General features: G+C 37.6%; 1 protein-coding gene across 1 annotated transcript in view; it reads left to right on the top strand.

Annotated features, from left to right (window-relative positions):
* The window catches only part of slc18a2 (solute carrier family 18 member 2), a 42,175-nt gene extending 27,901 nt beyond the window's left edge, over positions 1-14,274 (top strand). Inside the window, exons 8-15 of the mRNA XM_042502757.1 lie at positions 898-958; positions 2,139-2,234; positions 5,693-5,771; positions 8,243-8,294; positions 10,364-10,427; positions 10,514-10,633; positions 12,066-12,199; positions 14,167-14,274. Coding sequence (XP_042358691.1) covers positions 898-958; positions 2,139-2,234; positions 5,693-5,771; positions 8,243-8,294; positions 10,364-10,427; positions 10,514-10,633; positions 12,066-12,199; positions 14,167-14,274 — 714 coding nt within the window. The remainder of the gene's footprint in view (positions 1-897; positions 959-2,138; positions 2,235-5,692; positions 5,772-8,242; positions 8,295-10,363; positions 10,428-10,513; positions 10,634-12,065; positions 12,200-14,166) is intronic.
* The last annotated feature ends 7,614 nt before the right edge of the window (positions 14,275-21,888 follow it).

Raw genomic sequence — 21,888 nt, 5'->3', positions numbered from 1 at the left:
AAAAGCCCTAAATTTAAAGAAAATCTCTTTGGACATCCATATATGTTACTCATTTGTTAAATCTGTTACATCACCAATATCACAATCATGTTCAAATCAGAGACAACTTTAGTCACGGCTAAACATAATAAAAATAAGTTATTATCACCACAGTATTAAATTGACATACATACAGGAACAGTTAGTTCCTCATTCGTTCCTTATCAGTACCCTAAGTCATTATCAATCAATGAATTAACTAATGATTAGTTACTGTATGGCATTTGATTGGGAGTTACTCAAGAACTGACCATTAACTGAGGCGCCTGGTGGCTTGGTGGATACAGTGGGCGCCCCATGTACAGAGGCTGTGTCCTCACCGCAATGGCTGTGGGTTTGATTCCAGCCTCGGCCCTTTATGCATGTCACCCCCTCTCTCTCTCTCCCCCCTTCACCCTTGACCTTTCCTATCCAATTAAAGGCAAAAAAGCCCCAAAAAATAATCTTTAAAAAAAAAAAAGAACTGACCATTAACTAATGGTTAATTTCTCATTGGTTCCTCAATAATTCCCTATTAAGTAATGATTTGCTGCTATATGACATTTGAGGAGTTAAACATTTGGGAGTTTGTGCATCCAATGGTATTTTATTATTAAATATGGTTACAAACATTGTTCGCGATTGTATTCAGTCAATGCTATGACACCCAAACCATACATTAGTTTTCAAAGATTATATTTCAGATTATTCAGTTTGTGTGCAAACGTACAAAATAAGTAGATTTTTTCTCTCTATGTAGTCAAAAGCAGATTGTGTTGAGATTTATAGCTTGAATCTTTAACAGTAGGTTTGGTTAAGAATGACAGTATACAATTTTTGTTTTATAGAATGTTACTATTGTGTCTGTGTCCTTCACAGAGTCAGAAGGGGACCCCACTGCTGACACTAATGAAGGATCCATACATTCTTATCGCAGCAGGTAAGAAAATAGAGTAGATGTATAGAAACCGAAGCTCAGCCCACTTAGAGGTATCCATGGGATATTGCCTTTCATATTGGACACACACAGATACGTACCAAGATGAGAAAAAAAGGGCCACACTCAACTTTAAACAATACCACCAAAAAAAGTGTATCAATAAGTCAAGTCAAGTCAAGTACATTTTATTTATAAAGCCCATTATCACAAAACACGGTTTGCCTCAGAGGGCTTTACAGTGTACGACATCCCTCTGCCCTTAGACCCTCACATCACCAAGGAAAAACTCCCGAAAAAAAAGAACCCCTGTAATGGGGAAAGAAAACAAAAAAGTAAGAAACCTCAGGAAGAGTGGCAGAGGATGATGAGGAATCCTTTTCCCTCCAGGAGGGACAGATGTGCAAAAGATGTCGTAAATAACAATTGAAATACAATCATGACAAAAAAGGAGAGAGAAAGAGAGAGGGGAAGACAGGGGGGAGAGAGGCACAGCAACAATGGAAACAGATGCATGTTATATTACAATAATGATAGGTGTAAAATTTCTAAATGCACTCTATGATAATATTGTGGGTGATAATAAGAGTCCCATGCATATATTGAGTAGTAAGTAAGTGGTATTGGAGTAAGTATATTGGAGTAAGTAACAAGCTTCTCTGTCCACAAAAGAAAAAGTTGAAACCAACAGGCTTGCACTTCCTCCTTTTCTTACAGTCGGCCATTTTAGTTAAAAAAAAAAAAAAAAGGGTGTTTGTCCCTAACTGCAGTAAACTTGGGGGATGGTAGGAACCTCAGGAAGAGCGACTGAGGAGGGATCCCTCTTCCAGGACGGACAGACGTACAATAGATGTCATAAATAACAATTAAATTACAGTAATGAAATAACAGAGGGAGAAAGAGAGAGGGGGGGAGAGAGGGAGAGAGGAGGAGAGATGGTCAGGGGAGCTGTCACCAGATTAAAAAAAATCCACAAAATTTAGAGGCATCTTTTCAGGCTCAGCGGCTAGGAATTAGTGTCACTATATGATACTCTTAAGTAGGGTAATACGAATGTATGTGTTCTTGTGTGAGCTGGCCTTTCCCATCATGTCTCCATGACTGTCACTGCAACAAAGAGCAAATAAGGACCAAAGAACAAAAACAGACCCTAAATGACACTGACACTCATTGTTTTGCCCAGGTGCCATTTGTTTTGGAAATATGGCCATTGCCATGATGGAGCCAACACTGCCGATCTGGATGATGGAGACCATGTGTGCCAGGAAATGGCAGCTAGGTATTTTCAAAGCTCTGTTCAGCACTCACTCCCAAAAAAAACATTACAGACACACATTATATGTTGTTACAACACTGAAATGCTCATGAAAAAAACAGTCCTAAAAATGCACACATAAGTAAGAGGACACACACAAACTACAGTATTTTCTGTTTTTTCTAATGAACATGTGTACATTTAATTATTGTTGTTCAATTATTATTGTTATTATAACTGTTGTTATTGAGGTCATAGTAAAATGTGGTGTTGAAAAAGACTAAGTTATACCAAGAGGTGTTTATAATTTTTGGTTCTTTCCATTTGCATCCATGAGTGGTGCAGATTATTAGAAACAAGCTCTGAATATAGTACAGTGCGGCACAGCACCACCTCTTTGACCTTGTTGCTATAACATACTTTTAAGTAACACCTCTATGGCAGTGTTCACAAAAACTGACCAATAAAGGACCACACTGGGTTTCTGCATTGTTAAGCCCCTTCATTAGAAATAATATCTAGACTTTATGTACTGTCAACCATTTCCCAAAGTACTTCAGAACTTCTGATTAGTTTCCATTCTCTCCAGAACTTCCATTCAATTTAAAATCACCCTGAAAAAACTTGAAATAATAATGTTTCAGTAATCCATCAGAGTGGAAATTATTTATTAAAACACCTAAAACCCTATTACATCAACCATATTGCAATTAGGAACAGTAATCTTTTCTTGAAGTAACAAATGCATGGACTAGTTTTCCTGTATTGTTTTGAGACATGATGTACCTGATTTTTGCAATGTTATGCAGGTGTAAAAAGGCAGTCCTTGAGGTTGTTTTATATGGGAGATAAAGGACATATTTGATGAAATATGACTCCGAGATTAGAGCTGCAACAATGAATCGATAAAATCGATTATTATAGATTATTAAATGTGTTGGCAAAGAATAAAATTGTCCATTCATAATGTCGTGCGATTATTATGTCACTCGCTGTGTTGCAGAACTGTTTATGTCACATGCAGGTGGGAGAAGCCAGTGTTTTGAAGAGGCATGGCAGAGGTAGAGAGAATGTTTCCTATGAAAACTTCAAAAGTTTGGGAACACTTCACATTATGCAAAACAAGGAAGTTCGTGAGCTCCAAAATATGCAAAAGTGACACGGCATGGGAGCTTGATGGTTATGCAGCATCTAAAACAAAAGTGAAAGTGAGGAGGAAGAGAGCTTTACGGCAAGGCAAGGCCCGTTTCACATAGCACACGTCAGGTACGCAAGATGTCATCCTCACCGTACTGCAGTGTGTTTCATGCTTGTGCTGTTCACATGTGCAGCGTTGTTGCAATGTCACTGCTGTGTCACGGCCCGCTGCTATTAGTACTGTATTTTCATATATATAAGCACATTTTCCAGTCATTTATGAATTTGTGGAGCTCCTACACAGCTGACAACCTGGTCCTGTAAATGTTTCAAATTAAAATGCATTGTATCGGCAACTGATAGCATTCTGTCTACAGAGACACTGTCAGAGGGCTTTTGTTTTGAAAGGGAAGCAGGGAGGTTAGAGTAAAACAGATGTCTTTGTATTTCCTCATCTCTGTGACCGAGAGAGACTTTTAAACTGCAGTAAAAAGGGATATAGAGTCAATATAATAATCAAAACATCATATTTACTGTCTGTTTCTGCTGACAAAAGCAGATGTCACGCATAAAAAATCATCAAGCCACCGTTTCTGCTCAGGTGAGCAGCAATTGTCAGCATGCTCCAGACAGTGATCCTGGAGGCCATCTAGAGAAACTATGAGTTTCAGGGTTATTTATGGCCAAGTACAATAACATCAGCTTTTTTTATTCTTAGTTGAACATTAGTAAATTGATAATTATCCAGGTTTTTATGTCATTTGTGCATGCTTGAAGTTTAGTTAATCTATTGGTTTGTTTGGGCTAGATTGATGGATTTAATTGGGTATCATCTGCATAACAAAGAAAGTTTATGGGGTGCTTCCATTAATATTGCCTACAGAAATCACATATAAGGTGAATTGAAAACACAGATGCCTCAGCTTTAGTTTGTTATTGAATTTAATAAAACTATTCAGTGAATCTAATGTTATATTGTCATTGCACAGTATTTTTTACCCTCACTCAAAAAAAACTCATGTAATCATACAATCCTGAGAAGTCTCGGGATGTAAACACTCACATGTCATAAACATGGGAATCCATTTGATAAGAACTCCCCATCAGCCTGCACCTAGTTTAGGTTTGGGCTTAAAGGCATTTTAAGCCACTTCTGAAGAAGTGAGAGATTCAAATTATCTACAATCAAATCAAGCAAACTAGGATATCTCTGCAAAGAAACAGCCCGGGATGCAATCTGGTTCACCAGTTGGTTTCTTTCTTGCACCCAGGCATAAGCCTTCCAGGTAAGGCTGAGCGGTGTGATATAACGATATTTGGAGTATCTTCCATCCTCTCAGTCATAATACCAGTCTATAGTCTTCAGCCAGTGTGTAATATTAAAAAATGCATGCTGTCCAAGCCTCTCTCCACAAAGGTTCTGTTGCTGTTATTACATTGTTACCAGTAGCGTTTCAATATGGTCATTTTGTGGCGTATCTTGCACACGCGACAGTTCCACCTGTCTGCATATCAGGCTGACACGGCCAGTGCCGTCTGGTGGTGTATAATAACAACACAGTCGGTTTTGTCCAGCAGCATTCTCAGGTGATGCCATCCAGAAGTGTATCATGCGCAAGTGAAAGGTGCCTTTTTGGCATTAGGATCGTGCACAGAAAGCACTGTCAAAGCGCCGGTATTTTACAAGTTCGGAATGAGAAAGGGCTACCATATCCTAAGTCAAAATCAACACCAAACGCCCTCAGAAAGGCTACCTTAAAAAAATGTTTAAAAAACTTTGCATTTTTGAAAAAAAAAAAAACTTCTCAAAATTTACAAGAAAGTAGAGGAGTAGATACAGAAAACCCTAACTGCAGAAACATGTATTTAAAAACCCCTTTATGCAAAAATGCATTGTCATTGGCTCTTAGGGTTGATGATGAGTTTCTATAGATACTATGTTATAACTTTCACAAAATTTTATCATCAGTCTTTGCTCCAAAATTTTTCCTGTTTCATTTACAAATTATACATACATTTTATTTTCTAGTGACTTGCCATAGTGGAAAAGTGTCACTCCTCTGTCCTGCAAGATATTTTCTATACAGAGGCCTCCTGCAGTCTTTGGTCTTATTAGTTTGTTCCAGTACATTGTATATGAAGTCTAGGTCAGATAAAAAGGGATGAGAGGAGAACAGGATATTAGGGTGTCATGTGCTGGCAGGTGAAAAGCACAAGTCTTCATTACAGACAATGGAAGATGTACAGCAGCTCAGTGATTAGGCGCTGATAGAGATCTGCTTATCTTGGAAAGCCTGCCCACACCTTCAGTCTCTCATCTGTCTGTGTGTGTGTCTGTGGCCCAGGCGTCGCTTTCTTACCAGCATCCATCTCCTACCTTATTGGAACCAACATCTTCGGCACATTGGCACACAGGATGGGGAGGTAGGGAAAGAAATTATCGTTATCTTTCCTCTCTCTCTCTCACCCCACCACCTCACCCCTCTCTCTCTCTGTCTCTGTCTCTGTGGATGTGATATCTGTTTCCGCTCCTCTAAATGAGTTTTCAGTGTTTTTAATGTTTGTGAGGCTGGCTTTATTGAAGCCTAGATGATAAAGATTATATACAGTGTGGGGGGAATTATGCATGTGTGATATGTGTCTTGTGAGAGAGAAGAAAGAGAAAGTGAGAATGTATGAATGGATATTATGTGAATAGTTTCATAGACTATGAAATTGAATAAATAACCATATTGCTTTAATAGAGCCATTACAGGGCTCTATACATCTTTATAAATTTGAGTTTTTGGAGCCTTGATGTGTATGTGATTTACTCCATGTAATGAAGTGAAATGGAGCAAATCAGTATTGTAGGGTCGGTTTTCAAACACCTAATTATAATGCACTTAATGGCTGCCTCTGATATAACAAATACACTTTAGTCCTTCCCTACTACTTTTGGATCTTTGGGAATATTTCTTATTCACATCAAGTTTTGCCAAGAAAACTGCAGTAGATTGAAATAAAGCATACATTCAAAAACCAAAAGCAAAACTTATCGCCATTTGAGTATTGTCTCCCTATTCACACATTATTATTTTAAAGAAAAGTAAAATGAAGAGTGAAAACAGTGGGTCTCATTCATGAAATGTTAGTGAATTTGTTTACACATAAAACAACTTCGTACTAAAAACCTACACTGCATTCATAAATGCTGCAAAAACTCTGATTTGATCATAGGCACATGTGTATGTTCACGAATGCCAATCAAGCGTAAATTAACAGCACGCCCCCACTACGCAGCAATTGGCCTACATCCCCGCCCATAAATAGCTACATAAGGAGGTGAAAGTTACTATGGATAGGTGCATCCTGTCCACCTGTGAACATGCCACAAAGAAAGAAAGAGAGAGAGAGAGAGAAACTTAATAAGAGGTTATTTGGGGTGAAGTGAAATTGAGAAAAAAGAATTAATTTTCTTCTGTTAGTAGTGGTGTGACGGTTCTGGGCTGAGCCGAGCTGTAATTTTTCACTATTCCTTCGGGCTCGATTTAATCTTTATTTATTTTATCTACTTTCATGAAACTGCTGTGAAAGGTCTTGTGCTAAAATGGAACTTTGGCAGGAGTTTGAATGGACTGGGAGAAAGAGAAAGGAGAGAAAGACAGAGGGGGGAGAGAGAGAGAGAAAGTGACGGAGAAAGGAGGGCTGCAAGATGACTTGGTTGGCAGTGATTGTTTCTGCCTCCTCAGCAGTGGGAGAGATGTGCGTAATACGCAGCAGATAGTAGTTATCATCATCTGCACACTGCATCACCATAGATCGCCTTGCATACTAGATGCATTGAGGAGTGCAGCCTGCTTTAATGTACTTAGTTAAATATGCTAACTGATGACTAATTATCTTAATATGTAATATTTCTAGTCTTTTGTCATGTCTAACCTACACGTTGAGTATTGTGAACATGAGAGAGCACAATACAACTTAAAATTGTAATTTCTAATAATGAGTAAGTAAGTAATATTTATGTGCATTTGATATTACAAGCGCTATGAGCAGTCAGAGGCAGCTGTCGATTCTGTTAGTACCTACGAAAAGATCAAAGCTAATAACATGAATGAATGATGAATGCCGAAATAGGCGTAAATTTTCATTCTGTGAACAATTTACACACAAATTCATTCTGCTCACGTTTTATGAAAGAAACCCGCATGTGTAAAATCAACTTTCCGGCAAACAGGTTTCATTGTTGTCACAGTATAATTTCATATTCACTCACCAATTAAGGTCACTTTTCACAATGACATCACAACTTGCAAAAAATGTGTGAAATTGTGTGAGTTTTTTTCCCCACTGTTCTACTGGAAACATTTGACCAAATCCAGAATTTATTGGTGTTTCTTACACAGAGGGTATCATATGAACTTAGTAGGTGAAGTAGAAATTGGGCTGTATTGCCTGAAAGAAAAGGGGAATATTTGGAATGGTGAGTGGACTTTTGGCAATATCTTCTGGTAATTCATAATGGCGATATCCTGTTACAATAGTACACTAATGGTCCTTCCCTGTTTCCTTCTTGTCATAACCCCACCATCACATTACCCCAATGATATTTAAAAAAGATGAACATGTCAAGGACTGGCAAAAAAAAGCACACCTTGTGAATAGGGTTATGTCACCTAGACTGTTCATTCCCAGCCGTTGAGCAATGTCTTTGTAACTGTGTTTACCTAAAAAAAACTTTGATTTACAGTGTGTCATGATGAGTGATGAGGTATAGGTTAATATTTAATCTATGTAGATAAGTATATAACATACAAACAAATTCACATCCGGCGCTGAGAGATTATTGTAGTTGATCAGCGTAAACGTGTTTCGGATTTGATACCACTGACCACATCTTCCCTTTCTTACAGATGGCTTTGTGCTCTCATTGGAATAACTGTGGTTGGAATCAGTGTAATATGTGTAAGTATGAGAGAGACAACTACACCATTTGTGTGAGTTCAGTTCAATTTTATTTTATTTATACAACCCAATATCACATATCTTCTGGGGCAGACAGGCGTTCAATACAGAACAGATCATCAAAAAAAATACAGTAACTAATATGAGGGAGAGTGACAGAGATGCACAGCAAGAACAATAATAAGTGTATGAGATAGTATATATATATATATATATATAGTAGTAATAGTAGGGGTCGAGCAGCACAACAGCATCGGTGCACCTTTTCTGCCCTTTGACGACAGGTCCCGATCTGACGAGTGACGGGTGCACTGTCTCCTATAATGAAATATTACCTTCAATTATCGACAGAGTGACACTGAAAGAAAAAAAAAAAATTTCAGGCATTCAGCTATATGAATGGCAAAAGTATATGTTAAGGGGAGAATTGAGAAAGATATACAACCTACACAACTTAAAATAAGTATATGAATAAGTATTGTTCACTAAACACAGGTCATGTTTTGGAAATTTGCATAGCCAAGATACAGTTGCCTATTCACCAAATTACTATGAAGACAAATTCTACATTCTTAATTAAATTACACAATATAAGACATACAAAAGACCTACGTTAAAAGTTAAAACAATCAAAATGTCAAAACAGTCGGTGATGGTGCCTCAAATTGACTCAATTGACTGTTGCAACACAAGAAGAAAAAACACACTGAAAACAGTAGCACAACCTACTGGCAGAGTTAATGTCTCCCGGCAAAGCACCCACGGCCCATGACTCAGGCACAGAGATGAGGGAGCACAAAGGCTCTAGAGAAGAAGCCGAGTTGGTAATGTGTACGAACGAGACATGAACGTTTGCAAATACAGAGAGCTCTGTAAGATATGACGAGCCTGAACCATTTAGAACTTTGCAAGTGAAAAAAAAGGATTTTGAATTCAATTCTGGATTTTACAGGGGGGCAGTGCTGAGAAGCTAAAACAGGAGAAATATGATATCTTTTCTTGGTTCTCTTCAGCACACATGCTGCAGCATTCTGGATCAGTTGGAGCCTTTAGGGACTTGCAATAATCAAGGCTAGAAGTAATAAATGTGTGTACTAGTTTTTCTACATCTTTTTAAAACAGGATATGCCTACTTTTTGCAATATTATGTTAAAAGGAAGACAGTCCTTGAAGTTTGTCTTATATGAGAGTTAAAGAATGAGTCCTAATCTAATACTACTCTGAGGTTCCTTACGGTGGTGCTGGGGTGAGGCCAGGGCAATGCCATCGAGAGAAACTCTCTTTAGATAGAGATTTCCTGAGGTGTTTGGGGCCAAATACAATAACGTATGTTATGTCTGAGTTTAACATCACAAAATTGCATCCAGGTTTTTTTTAATCCAATAAATGCTTGAAGTTTAGTTAACTGTCTTCTTCTGGCTTGATGGATAGATAAAACTAGGTAGAATTTGCATAGCAATGAAAGTTTACAGAGTGATTTTACTGATGTTGCCTAAGGGAAGTGGATATTTGAGCAAAGGTGGGTTTGACATAGAGCAGAAAGTTGCTATTAAAAAAAATGAATTCCTAAGAAGACTCATAGGGTGCATAATACTATCTTTATGCACATTTTAAGATTCATCAGTCCAGAAATATTTTTTTCATTCAAATTCATCTGCCGGTAGAAACACAACAGTAAATCTACTACAAATGGATGTGAACTGCTATATCATGCACACTTGGTGTTAAAGGTTTATTTTCTCAAAACTAGTACCTCCTAGTACTTTAAGTACTACAAAGAATTGAGAGGGTTAAAAATGGGATTTTGCTCTTAGAGTTTCAAGGGTAAAATATAGACATCCAGACTGTCAAAATCGTCATGACTTCCATTTGGGTCAGTAGCTATCATAACTCCTCAAATCTCAGTCCAGTGTCCATGGGAATATGTGTTCACATGGATTTAAACACTATAATAAAGAAGCTGCCAGCATCTGTTTGTCGTTTACACTCCCATGAAACACAAAGGAATAAATTCAAACTGAACAAACAAATATATATGCATTTTCTGATATGTGTCTGTCTGTTTCTAGGTTCCATTTGCCAGTAACATCTATGGTCTGATAATTCCAAACTTCGGTGTTGGTTTTGCTATTGGTGAGTCTGTTAAATTTAGTACTATGCTAAACAAGTATGTATCCCAATGAGCATGCAAGACCTTTATTGTTTGTGGTATGTTACAGGCATGGTGGACTCCTCTATGATGCCTATAATGGGCTACTTGGTGGACTTACGGCATGTGTCTGTGTATGGAAGTGTGTATGCCATTGCTGATGTGGCTTTCTGCATGGGATTTGCTTTAGGTAAGTAGGAACTGAAAAACTTTGGCAATATTATAGGCTATAAAACTACAGGTAATGATGTGTCTAAAGTGAATTTGAACTGCAGCAGAGTGAGTCTAATATGAAGAAGTCTTTGGCTCATCTTGTTTGTCCAAATTAAATTTTTGTGTCATGGTAGATGGTTGAATGTAGATTTATTTGCCTTCTTTTAAACAAAGTTGAAAAAATTACATTTGTCCTTGATCCGACTACATCTTTGGAGTTGAAGGATGAGTTGATTAAAATCACTAGCTAATTCCATTCGGTTGTTTGGGCATGTTGCTGCTGGAGGCATCATTCAATTCCTGCAATTCCTTTAATTTGTATATGAGTCTTCTGTCCTTATGACTCCCAACATTGTCCACCCATTCAGTGCAACAGCCTAAATCGGTAGGAACAAAGGTCTTTGAAATCTTGTCAGTGGTTTTTTCTCTTTCTATATCTCTCGCTTATTCGGTCGCTCTTTCAAACTCGGTACAGATGTGTTTTTGTATTGGTGTTTTTGTGCAGCTTGGGAGGAGACAGATGGTAATAACACAGTAGAATGTATTTTTATTTGTCATTTTTTCTAAAACATAAGCTTAATGGTGACGTGTCATTGCATTTTGTCAGTCAAGGAGCTGAAATGACTGCGTTCACCCGGGTGTTGTGTTCCCATCAATGCCAGTTGGAGTTGGAGGCAATAAAAACCTGTGTCTACTGCAAAGTCGTTTGACCTGGGTGTCAATGCGGATTTTACGCAATATCATTGTATTAAAAAGCCAGATGTTAGTAGGTGTTAGCTGGTTTTTGTGCAGTGGGAATGAGGCTTTAGTCATCATTTGCCTCCAAATGTGCCTCCAACTATTGATCATGTATTTGCTGTCTAAAGCAATGTTACCATGACATTAATTCATCAGGTGGCTTGTGCAAGCAAGTATATGTTTCAATGCAATAATGCTATAACCCCAACAAAACAGGTACAACAAAATGTTACCTTACATTCATGTTACATTCAGGTTTTTAAAATGACCTTATATATTTAACCTAATATAACCATATTTTTCTGAGCAGATTATCAGTCAATTAATCAACCAATATTTATCTCTATAGCCCTTTACAATTACCAAAAAGGAACCCAAAGTGCTTTACAGCAGTATCAGAAATAACAGTGCAGATAAACAGTGTAAATAACAATAAAACAAACAAACCATAAAACGATACATAAAAAAGATTAGCCAGTTGTTACCCTGTTATTACCATTTATCAATGAGATTACCTTGATACCCTGAGATGTTTAAATTACCACAAATAATAATTATTTTCATTGTTCCAAAATATGTGTTTTATTAACCCACGTTTACAAGTATGTCCGTACAGAGCTGCAATGCACAGCAAACTAAAGCAGTATTTGATGTGTCCTGGGTTAACATAGGTCCATCTATCGGAGGATCCATAGCTGAGAGTATTGGCTTCCCCTGGCTGATGACCATCATTGGAATAGTGGACATCTTGTTTGCTCCGCTCTGCCTCTTCCTTAGGAATCCACCGGGACAAGAAGAGAAAATTGTAAGATTCAAAACACACATAAATACCCATCACCCAAATCTTACATAAATACGTGACAAGACATATGATAGCCCTGAAAGGCAAGGTCAGCAAACACAATTTGGAGATGTTCTAGTTTGGGTGGCTTGGTAGTTTTTGGGTGGATAATGAGTAGTTGTATTCCCAGCGCTATTTTTTTTTACATTGCCTTTAAGACTGAATGGTGTTGCTTTAACATGTAATTCACTAGGCCCAAAAAGACATCAACTCTCTCATGTTTTATAGACTTTAGTGAACGGAGAAATAAAAAAATGAATAACCTCACTTGACATCAGTGGGCTGCATGCAAATCTCAAATCTGCATGCGTGTGACTGAACCTCTTCATGCTGCAGCTCCATCCCTCTGCTTTAAGAACCATTTGTTTGTCTTCATGCTGCATCAGCCATCATTCATCACCTCTCTTCTCCATTACATTCTGTTTGTATTTACCGCCATGTATTGGTCCTCTCTGCCATTGCCTTCCATCTGCATTTGCCCCTTTTACTCTAGTTTTAATTAGGTATGATCTGATCTGTCAGATCAAGAGCAGTCCAATTCTGTTGGGCATCAATCCATATTAAAAACTATAATATTTTCTGTTCTGGTTCTGTCATTTGCTGCAGTAAGCTTATTTTGATTCATTGCTAATACATAACACATGCTGCATGTGCTTTACAGTAAATGCATTTGAATGTGAGGGCAGTGTTTGGGGAGAGTCGCCACAATTGTAACATTTTGACTTTTCACTCTTTTACTCAGAGACTGTTTCTGTAATATTTCCAGGCAATCAACCTACATGTGTCTGCTGAACTCAGAGTGCATGGTGTTTAGAGACGCCATTGTGTAACTGTGCGCTGAGCCCTGAGGATTCGACATAGCAACACTCCAAATCACTTTAGCCACACAGTCCATTTACATTTGCATTTATTGTCAAACAACCATCAGACAAGTTTTATATATATAAGTTCAGTAAACAAGCTGTGGTTGCAAATATGGCAGTTAAAAACAGAACAGGTGTGCTACAAATGAGCCACCAGACACAAACCATGCTTTGAGTGTGCATAACATGTGAAAAGTGTGCTAATTGATGGAGAACAGATGCATGCAGACAGCCGTGTGGACTTTAGCACCACAACATAAAAACATCAAGTTATATTTGAAAAATAGCCCTGGATCTTAGTTTCTACTTAGTTTGTGTTGTGGATATTAACATATTGGCATTCAATACTATGACATTTTCATGATATTTTAATGATATACTATACTGTGGCATTTTTGAGTCCTAAATGACATACTTTCCTAGGCATTTTTGTTATTTTAGCAAATGATATACAATGCTTTTACATTTTTATGGTTTTATTGAAGAACATAGTATACGTCATGTTTTTATTATTTCTTATTTACAGTATATATCATACTTTGACATTTTTATGATTTTCAATGACAGACAGTTTTATGATATTTTTAGAAACATACTATACCCTAACATTTGTATGATTTATTAAAATGACATAATATTTTAATGAATTTTTAATGATATACTATACAATGACTGGTTTTCCAGCTGCTGTTGCAGGATGAATCTTGTTGATATTTCGTAGAGATGTTTCCTACTATACTGGCCGCTTGCCAACATGATGACGGAAATGATGACTGAAATGCTTTACATTGAAGGCGACTCTCCTTAAGTCCTCTACTCCTTGTAGAATTTCTATGTGATAATGTATCTGTTATGTGATTCCCATTCAAGACAATCTTGTCTGCTTTACCTTGTAAATAAGGACTTCAAACCTGTTTTGAAATGCAAAATTATGGGTTGTAAAAATGCAATGAAAATGTGTGATTAATTGCATTTAATTATTGAAATTCAGCGATTAATCAAGAATTTTTTAAAATTGTTTTGACATGCAGTGGCAGAAACAACACTTTCCTACAATTGTCTTCTCAGGCCATTTTGATGGACACCAACTGCTCGATGAAGACAAGGTCCTACTCCACACAGGGGACGTACTACCAGGGTGAAAACATGGATCCAGAATATGACGATTATGATTAACAGGACACCAACCATGCAGGTTAACCCTACAAAGGATCTATTTTGTTGTATAAAAAAAAAAAAAAAGGAACACAGAAGAAAAAAAGCAGCAATGAAAGAAAACAGCCAAGATATTTCCATGTGAATGTCTAGCGTTTGTTCTTCACTGTTCTGTGTCCTCTTAGCAGTTGTACTGGAGCAAACCAAAGTTGTTCTTGATCTGTGGTTGCATTGTGTGAGAGATATTTTTTAGCCAACAGCCTTATTAAGTAGAGAGATGTGTCAGAAAGCACTTTGGAGGCAGGAGGAGGGTGCTAAGCAACAGGTAAGCTTTGCTGGTTTATTTTGGATACAAATCTGTTTGGATCTCTGTGTCAGCCATTAAAAGTCTCATTTCTATCTCCTATACGTCCATGAAACTGTCTAGAGTGTTATTACCAGTTCTTGTGCAGTTATTATATTGGCTTGTTGAGTAAAAGACGTTGTTTGTTTAATGTCCAGGGAAATGTGTTGCTCTGGTTTATGGCCCTTATTTGCATTGATGCAGTTCCAATAGTTCATAATTAGAACTTCCCCAGCCCAACACAACACAACACATTTGAGCTGCTAAAGAAAAGGATGAGAAATGTATTGGAAAACACACTAAAGATACATGATATCCTCCTCAGACCAGAACCTACAGAACCCTCCATGGCATGAGGTCATTCATGGCAACTTTGAGGAAACGATCATGTAAAGCTGCTGTTCAAGATGTTTTCTGGTTTGTTTGTTTGTTTTTAGAGACCCCATGCCATATTAGTGTGTAAATGTATACTATTATTTTTGTTTAACATGTTTTCCCACATGGTACTTAATAGTTCCATGTGGACGTAACGGGTCGTCCGCCAGCATATGATACCAACACCACGGGTTCTGTCCAAGCACGTTCTCAGCTGACACGTTCCAGCTGGATGTGAAAAGTCATACACCAAGCACTGACAGAGTGGCACTATATGACGAGTTCAATTTACGAACGGTCTAGTTTGTGCCAGAGTGCACTCTGACATTCACTCAGAGTGAATGTCTCCAAATGCACCCTCTTGAAAGGAACGTTCAGGGATTTCAGTTTGTCATTTTAAATTAGTATCAACTGACAGCTGACCTTTGATTGGCTTTATCCATATTATGTGATATGGATCAGGGATAACTACACCCAAATCAACTCAGCTTCAGGAAACTGTGAAAAAACTAGAATGACATATCTCAAGTTTGGATTGGAGCTAATGTTTGATCATTGATGCTTTTTATTACACAATTAAGACCCGAAATTACATATTAAGACAGTTTTTTGTGTTTTGGGTTCCAAGTGACTGTAATATTCTTTTGTCCTTTGAGGGGGGTTACTGTAATTTAATGTGGAGCAGGTTGAGCCAAATGCAGGGGATAGTTGGCAGCAGGAACTCAGAAGATCACTTTATTTTAAGAAAACAGGAACTGAACATCTCATGACCAAATCAAGAATCCAACAAAGACTGAAGTGAAAACCAGGACTAACTAGACTGGTGAGGGGATGAAGTGCAGGTGGGGATAAAAGGCAGAGAGCTCAGGAGAGGGGAATACTGTGATGAGGCAGAAGAACAGGCAGAGAGCTGATTGGCTGAGAGAAACTGAGGAGCAGAGAAGGACTAACGAGGCTGATGAGACAGGTGTGACAGAGAGAAGGCAGGAAACAGGAAGTAATACAAGACATGACACGTGGATATTTCCTACAAAATAAATCAGACAGAAAAACCTGAAAAAAGTCCAAAACAACAGAATGTTAACAAAAATTTGAGATCATGACACACCAGGCGGGTTTCCATTACAGATTTGCTGAAAACGTATATTTTCAAAATGTCTATAAAACACAGTTGCGAAATGACTGTGTTTCTACTGAGTGATGTTCTGCGACTTCTTCTCTGGTGATAACATTACAAGAAGCATGGTGATGGATGTTCAAAACATTAGTAGCTTTATCTACCACACTAGCCGTCATTATTTCCAGTCCACGGCCAGGTAGGCGAGCTATGGAGCCATAATGTAAAGGCGAGCCCCTTATACGTGGGAGTGGCCACATATGAGGTATTTCTGGGAGATGATAGTCCACAATTTCACAGAGGAATTGTGGATTCAAAACTTCCACATGATCCGCTCAACTTTTGAAGAGATATGTGATGCAATAACAGTTCTTGTAGCTCCTGCTGCATCACGAGGAAGCCAGTTCCTACTGACAAGCTCATAGCCGTAGCATCATGTGACCTGGAAAAGACTAAAAAGGGTTTCCATTGCAGTTTTGCAAAATATGGCTTTTTCAAATGGCCTGAAAAACCATGCATTTTTCAAATTAACATGTTTCCATTAGACATTAGGCATTTTATATTCACAATTTTAATTTGCAATTTTTCAATTTGAGGGTTAATGGAAACCTGCCTATTGATTTGTTAAAAAATATCAGTGATGACATAAGTAGCTGGTGGTCACATGTTCTTAGTAGACGGCCAAGGCTGGTATCAGGCCCAGCAGTTTTACTCTCATTGCCTCTCCGGAGGGTACCTCTCACATCTGCTTTGGACACTTACAGTGGTTGGTCCTCTGGAGGCGAGGCAGGCTGACAGCTGACTCTTTGCTGAGGAGTCCAAAGCAAATGGGGGGTGTGTTTCTGCCCAGAGCCATCATTAATGTTATTACTAACAGAAAAGGTCCGTTATCACAGTGACAAGTGTTTAGTAGTTGGGTTTTAGTAAGTTTTCCTTTGCTAGTATATATATATATATATTTGCTAGTGTATATATGAACAGTACAGTCAACTCATAATTCACTCATAATGGCCTTCATCAATATGTATTAATAATTAATTTCTGTAAATTATTAATTTCTGTTGTCATTTCAGTCGTACTGTAACATATAAAGATATGGAGTGTAACATGGTAGCTTGGTCTATCTGTCATTGCTGCTGTGCTTACCCAGCTAGCACGAAACATTCTCACAACACTTCGCAAGTTGCAATAATGTTTTAAAGCAAACATTTTAATTGAATGTTCAAAAAACGTTTAAAGATGTTTATCATTTCAAATAATGTTCCCTTAAGGTTAAATGCTGTCTAAGACGTAACGGCTTTCACTGCAACATTTACATTAAGAACATGTTATTGAGGACTGAGATTATAAAACTTTTTAAAAAATAAAATTTTCCCGTAATGTGATGTTAACAAAATAAAAATGACAATTTTAACATTTTTATGATGTTTATATAAAATGTTACTCTAACTTTAAGAAAAACATTCTGGGAAGTAAAAGAAAACATGCTGCTAAATATATTACTAAATTGCATTGTACCAATCTCAGAACATTTTCAGAACCAGACTCAGTTTGATAAACCAAATCCACCAGCACGGAAGCTCAGCAGTGCACTGCTGTAGATGGGGCCACAGGAAAATGTATTTTAGCCACCTTAAAAGATCAATACTCAAAGTGTATATGTGCTGTGTTGGAATATTTTCTTTGCTTTACCATACACGCTACCTGATAGAGACAGTGGTAGACCAGCAACGCCCGTGTCCTGCAGAGTGAAATCACCATTTTAATCAGTGGAATCTGGCTGTGATATAATGTATTTAGTGTCAGTAACGGCAAGGTAAAGTGGTGAGCCCATTGTAAATATAGCATACATTTAAATTAATACTGATGTTTTAGGTGGCTATAAACTAACCAATGGAGGCAACATTCACTCAGTGCCATTTGATTTTATAAACGTGATGCAGGGGGGTTCTATCCAGAAGTTAGTGATTAAACATTGTGATTCTGTTTATTCCTTTAAGTACAGGTAACATTAGGTATGCGTGCCAATTATTCATCCTATCGAAAACATAAAATACAAAAAAATCTGATTGTTTGCACCATAGCTGTGTTAGTGTGGTGGAAAAGCATCTCAAACTATGTTTTTGTCATACTTTGAAAAAACTAGAATGACATATTTCAAGTTTGGATTGGAGCTAATGTTTGATCATTGATGCTTTTCATTACACATGTAAGACCCTAAATTAAAAATTAAGAAAATTTTAACTGAACCACAGGCTTGGACCAAAATGCAGACTCAGACACAGGTGGAAAAAAATTAACAGTTCTTTAATAGCAAATCAATCAGGTAGGTACACAGAAGATCCAAAAAAACTCATGCAGATATACAAAATCAGCAAGCAAAATGCAGAGTTCAAAAGCACAAAAAGGCCAAAATGTCAAAAGGCTCACAAAACTCACACAGAGAGTGCTAGGACACTGACACAGTATCAAGCTGAACTGGCCCGGAATGAAGGGAAGACAGAGACTGTATACTAAGAGGGAGGAGAGACAATTAGACACAGGTGCAACACATTAAGGTTGGGCAGGTAATCACACAGGGGCAGGAAGTGCAGGATCTGAAATGAGACAAGATGTGAGTGTCAAAATAAAACAGGAAGTACAACACAAGGGGAACAAAAAAAGGCAACTTAACTGACAGGATGACACATGACAGTTTGGGGTCTCTAATGGGACATTCAGATGCAGTATTTTTATCCTTCTAATAATCCACCCAATTGTTCTTCATTTCAAAATGTCCCACTGAGGCATTCCTATTACGTTTTTTTTTTTCATAGACAATAATGACCATTTGTAGATCATGATTTAATTGTATTGCATCCTATGCTACCTGCCCTGTCCTGGGAGCCCATGTTTACTTAAAAACCACTATCCATCATGTGGATTGGTTCAGTATAGCTGATGCCTCTTGTTGTCAGAGACTAAACTTTGCCTGAGGAGTATTTTGTATTTTGTATCTGTTGATGCAGTTATTGTACAACCATAAATGAAACTCTCTTGAATAACTGGACAATGTGGCGCTCTCGACTTACAAAAATGGACAGTAAAACTCAATTTATCATGTGAGATGGTATTTCAGGTGATTCAAAAAGCAATATTTTGCAAATCTGCAATTGAAACACCTTTTGTCTTTTCTAGGTCACATGATGCTATGGCTGTGTGCTTATCAGTAGGAACTGGCTCCCTCATGACGCAGCAGGAGCTACAAGAGGTGTAGCGGATCGTCCAGAAGTTTTGAATCCACAATTCCTCTGTGAAATCATGTACTATCACCTCATAGATGGCCACTCCCACGTATAAGGGGTTTGCCTTTTCATTATGGCTCCACAGTCATCTCGCAATTGTGTTTTATCAATATTTGGAAAATATTGCTTAAGTTTTGCACAAATCTGTCATATGAACTCATGCAGGAGCATATATTTCCTCTTAAGATCAGTAGTATCAATTCTTTGTATTTTAACTGCAAAAGCAACACTTAATCAATATGAGTATACAGTGTATACATATATTACTAGTTTTAAACAGGGGAACCCAGTTTCCAAGGCAACCTCCAGGCTCTTATCTTGATGAAAGCTGAGTGAGCAAGTCGTTGGTTGGTTTACAGGTTTATAGGTTGGTTGGTTGGGTTGTTGGTTGGTTGTTTAGTTGGGTTCTTGGTTGGTTGGTTGGGCCGTTGGTTGGTTGGTTAGTAAGTTGGTCAGATGGATGGATGGATAGATAGAAATACTTTCTATCTATCCATCCATAATTAGCTCTTAGGGTATTTCGTGTAGTTGACCATCGAGGATAAACACAACAAAATACAGTGGAGAAAAATTTGAACATTTAACATATAGTTTTTGCTCCCATTTATCACAGATTTAAGTTTAAGATCTTAGACTTTTTATATGCACTCAATGGGTACATTTCTCTCTAATTTTGGTCACAAATTTGTCAAGCACTTCCCCTTTTCCAAGATAATCCATCCACCTGACAGGTATGACATTTTAAGATGCTAGTTAAACAAAAGGTAACAACGTTACATAAGGAGCGAAAGGGTGCATGTTTGTTTTTTTGATGTTCTGGAATGAGTTGCTTATGTTGCCTAAACATAACCATGTGCAGCATCACCCCACCATGCGCTTGTGTTGACATCACGTTTAGAGGCATCCTGGAATGTATAGAGCGGAAGGATGCCTAGAGCAAAATATGAAGTGGCAGAAGTCCACTGCAAAGCAGCAATATGTTACAACTTGTGATGTGAACATGTTGGACCATCCTAAGGCCCTCCTGTGTAGTAATGATGCTGATTAACAGGCTTGTGGATACGCCACACCAGTCAGGTGGATTATTTTGGAAAAGAATAAGTACTAACTAACAAAGATTTTAACAAAATAGCAACCAAAATTTGACAGACTTTTTCATGCATCGAATAGGGATTTCTAAGATCTTTGACTTAAACCAGTGAAAAATGGGAGCAAAAATATCAGCTTTTGTTGCATTCACATTACTGTTCCATGTATTTTACGGGGCCTTTATTTTGGCAACATTTTTGAATCCCGTTGTGTTTTGTTTTGCTGTGTTTTGTTTTTTTTTAATTTCTACCTGATGAACTTTTTTGAATGAATGTCAGTGTCTTCCTCTGGTGCAGCTCTGCTTCTGAGAAATATTTGGGAAATACGCTACAATGTGAATTACTCTAACATTTTAATCATGACTGCTGTAATGTCTGTTGTGTTTTTGTATGTACTGTAATGTTCAGAATGTTGTGTCACATGTTGTGTTTTTTGATTTCCTCATAAACTTGTAGATTGGCTGTGAAAAACTGTACAGGAATGTATTGGGTTTAAGTAAAGTGGTAAAATAATTTTATTACCATACAAACCAACTGGAGCAGTTCATCCATAAATCTGAAGGTCAACAGACTCGCTGGTCTGAGCTGGAACCAACAAACTCTCCCCTCAGAATCAAAGTAACCGGATTAACACTTATGAGTTCACCTTTACACCACATTCAAACAGTGAAACATTCACTCGCACTCTCATGAAATTCAGAATTTAGTGTCTTCCCTAGGGACAAGTGGACAGGAGGAGGCAGGGATTTTTGTTTCTAAAAACATTCTGAGAATGCTACAGTGCAACCAATGTAATATTTTGGTAACATGTTCAGCAGCAAGTTTTAGTTCCCAGAATGTTCTTCTCAAAGTTAGGATAACATTCTCTATAAACATCCAAAAATGCAAAATCCAAAAAAACACACACAAATCACATTACATTTTTATTTTTAAAAAATGGTCTGTAATCTCAGTCCTCAACAACATGTTCTGAATGTTGCTTTTAAAATTTTCTTTGTTCTCATGTAACATTGTAGGAATGTTTTATGAAAGAACATTCTATGACCCGTCACCTCTTAACATCACTAAAATATCCTCAGAATGTTGCAATTAAAACGTTGTTTCTTAGTCAACCTTAAACCTTAGAGGAACGCTATTTGAAATGACATTCTTAAAACATTCTTTGAACATTAGATCAAAATGTTTCCTTTAAAGCATTATTGTAACTTGTAGGTAACGTTAGCCATGTTGTGGGAATGTTCCCTGCTAGCTGGGTAGAAGACAGTCACTTGCAATCTTATGCAGATATTAATATGTTTTGTTAACCAACCATGTATTGCAAATATCCAGGTGTGAACATCAGTGTGTGAGCCGTTCTTACATGTACTTCATTGCCTGGATGTTCTCTTCTCTTCTTTTTTTGTTACTTGTGGGAGCTCCATATTCATT

Source organism: Plectropomus leopardus, chromosome 15 (assembly GCF_008729295.1).
Source record: "Plectropomus leopardus isolate mb chromosome 15, YSFRI_Pleo_2.0, whole genome shotgun sequence".
In the NCBI taxonomy this organism is placed as follows: Eukaryota; Metazoa; Chordata; class Actinopteri; order Perciformes; family Serranidae; genus Plectropomus; species Plectropomus leopardus.
This window is presented reverse-complemented; position numbering and strand designations above follow the sequence as displayed.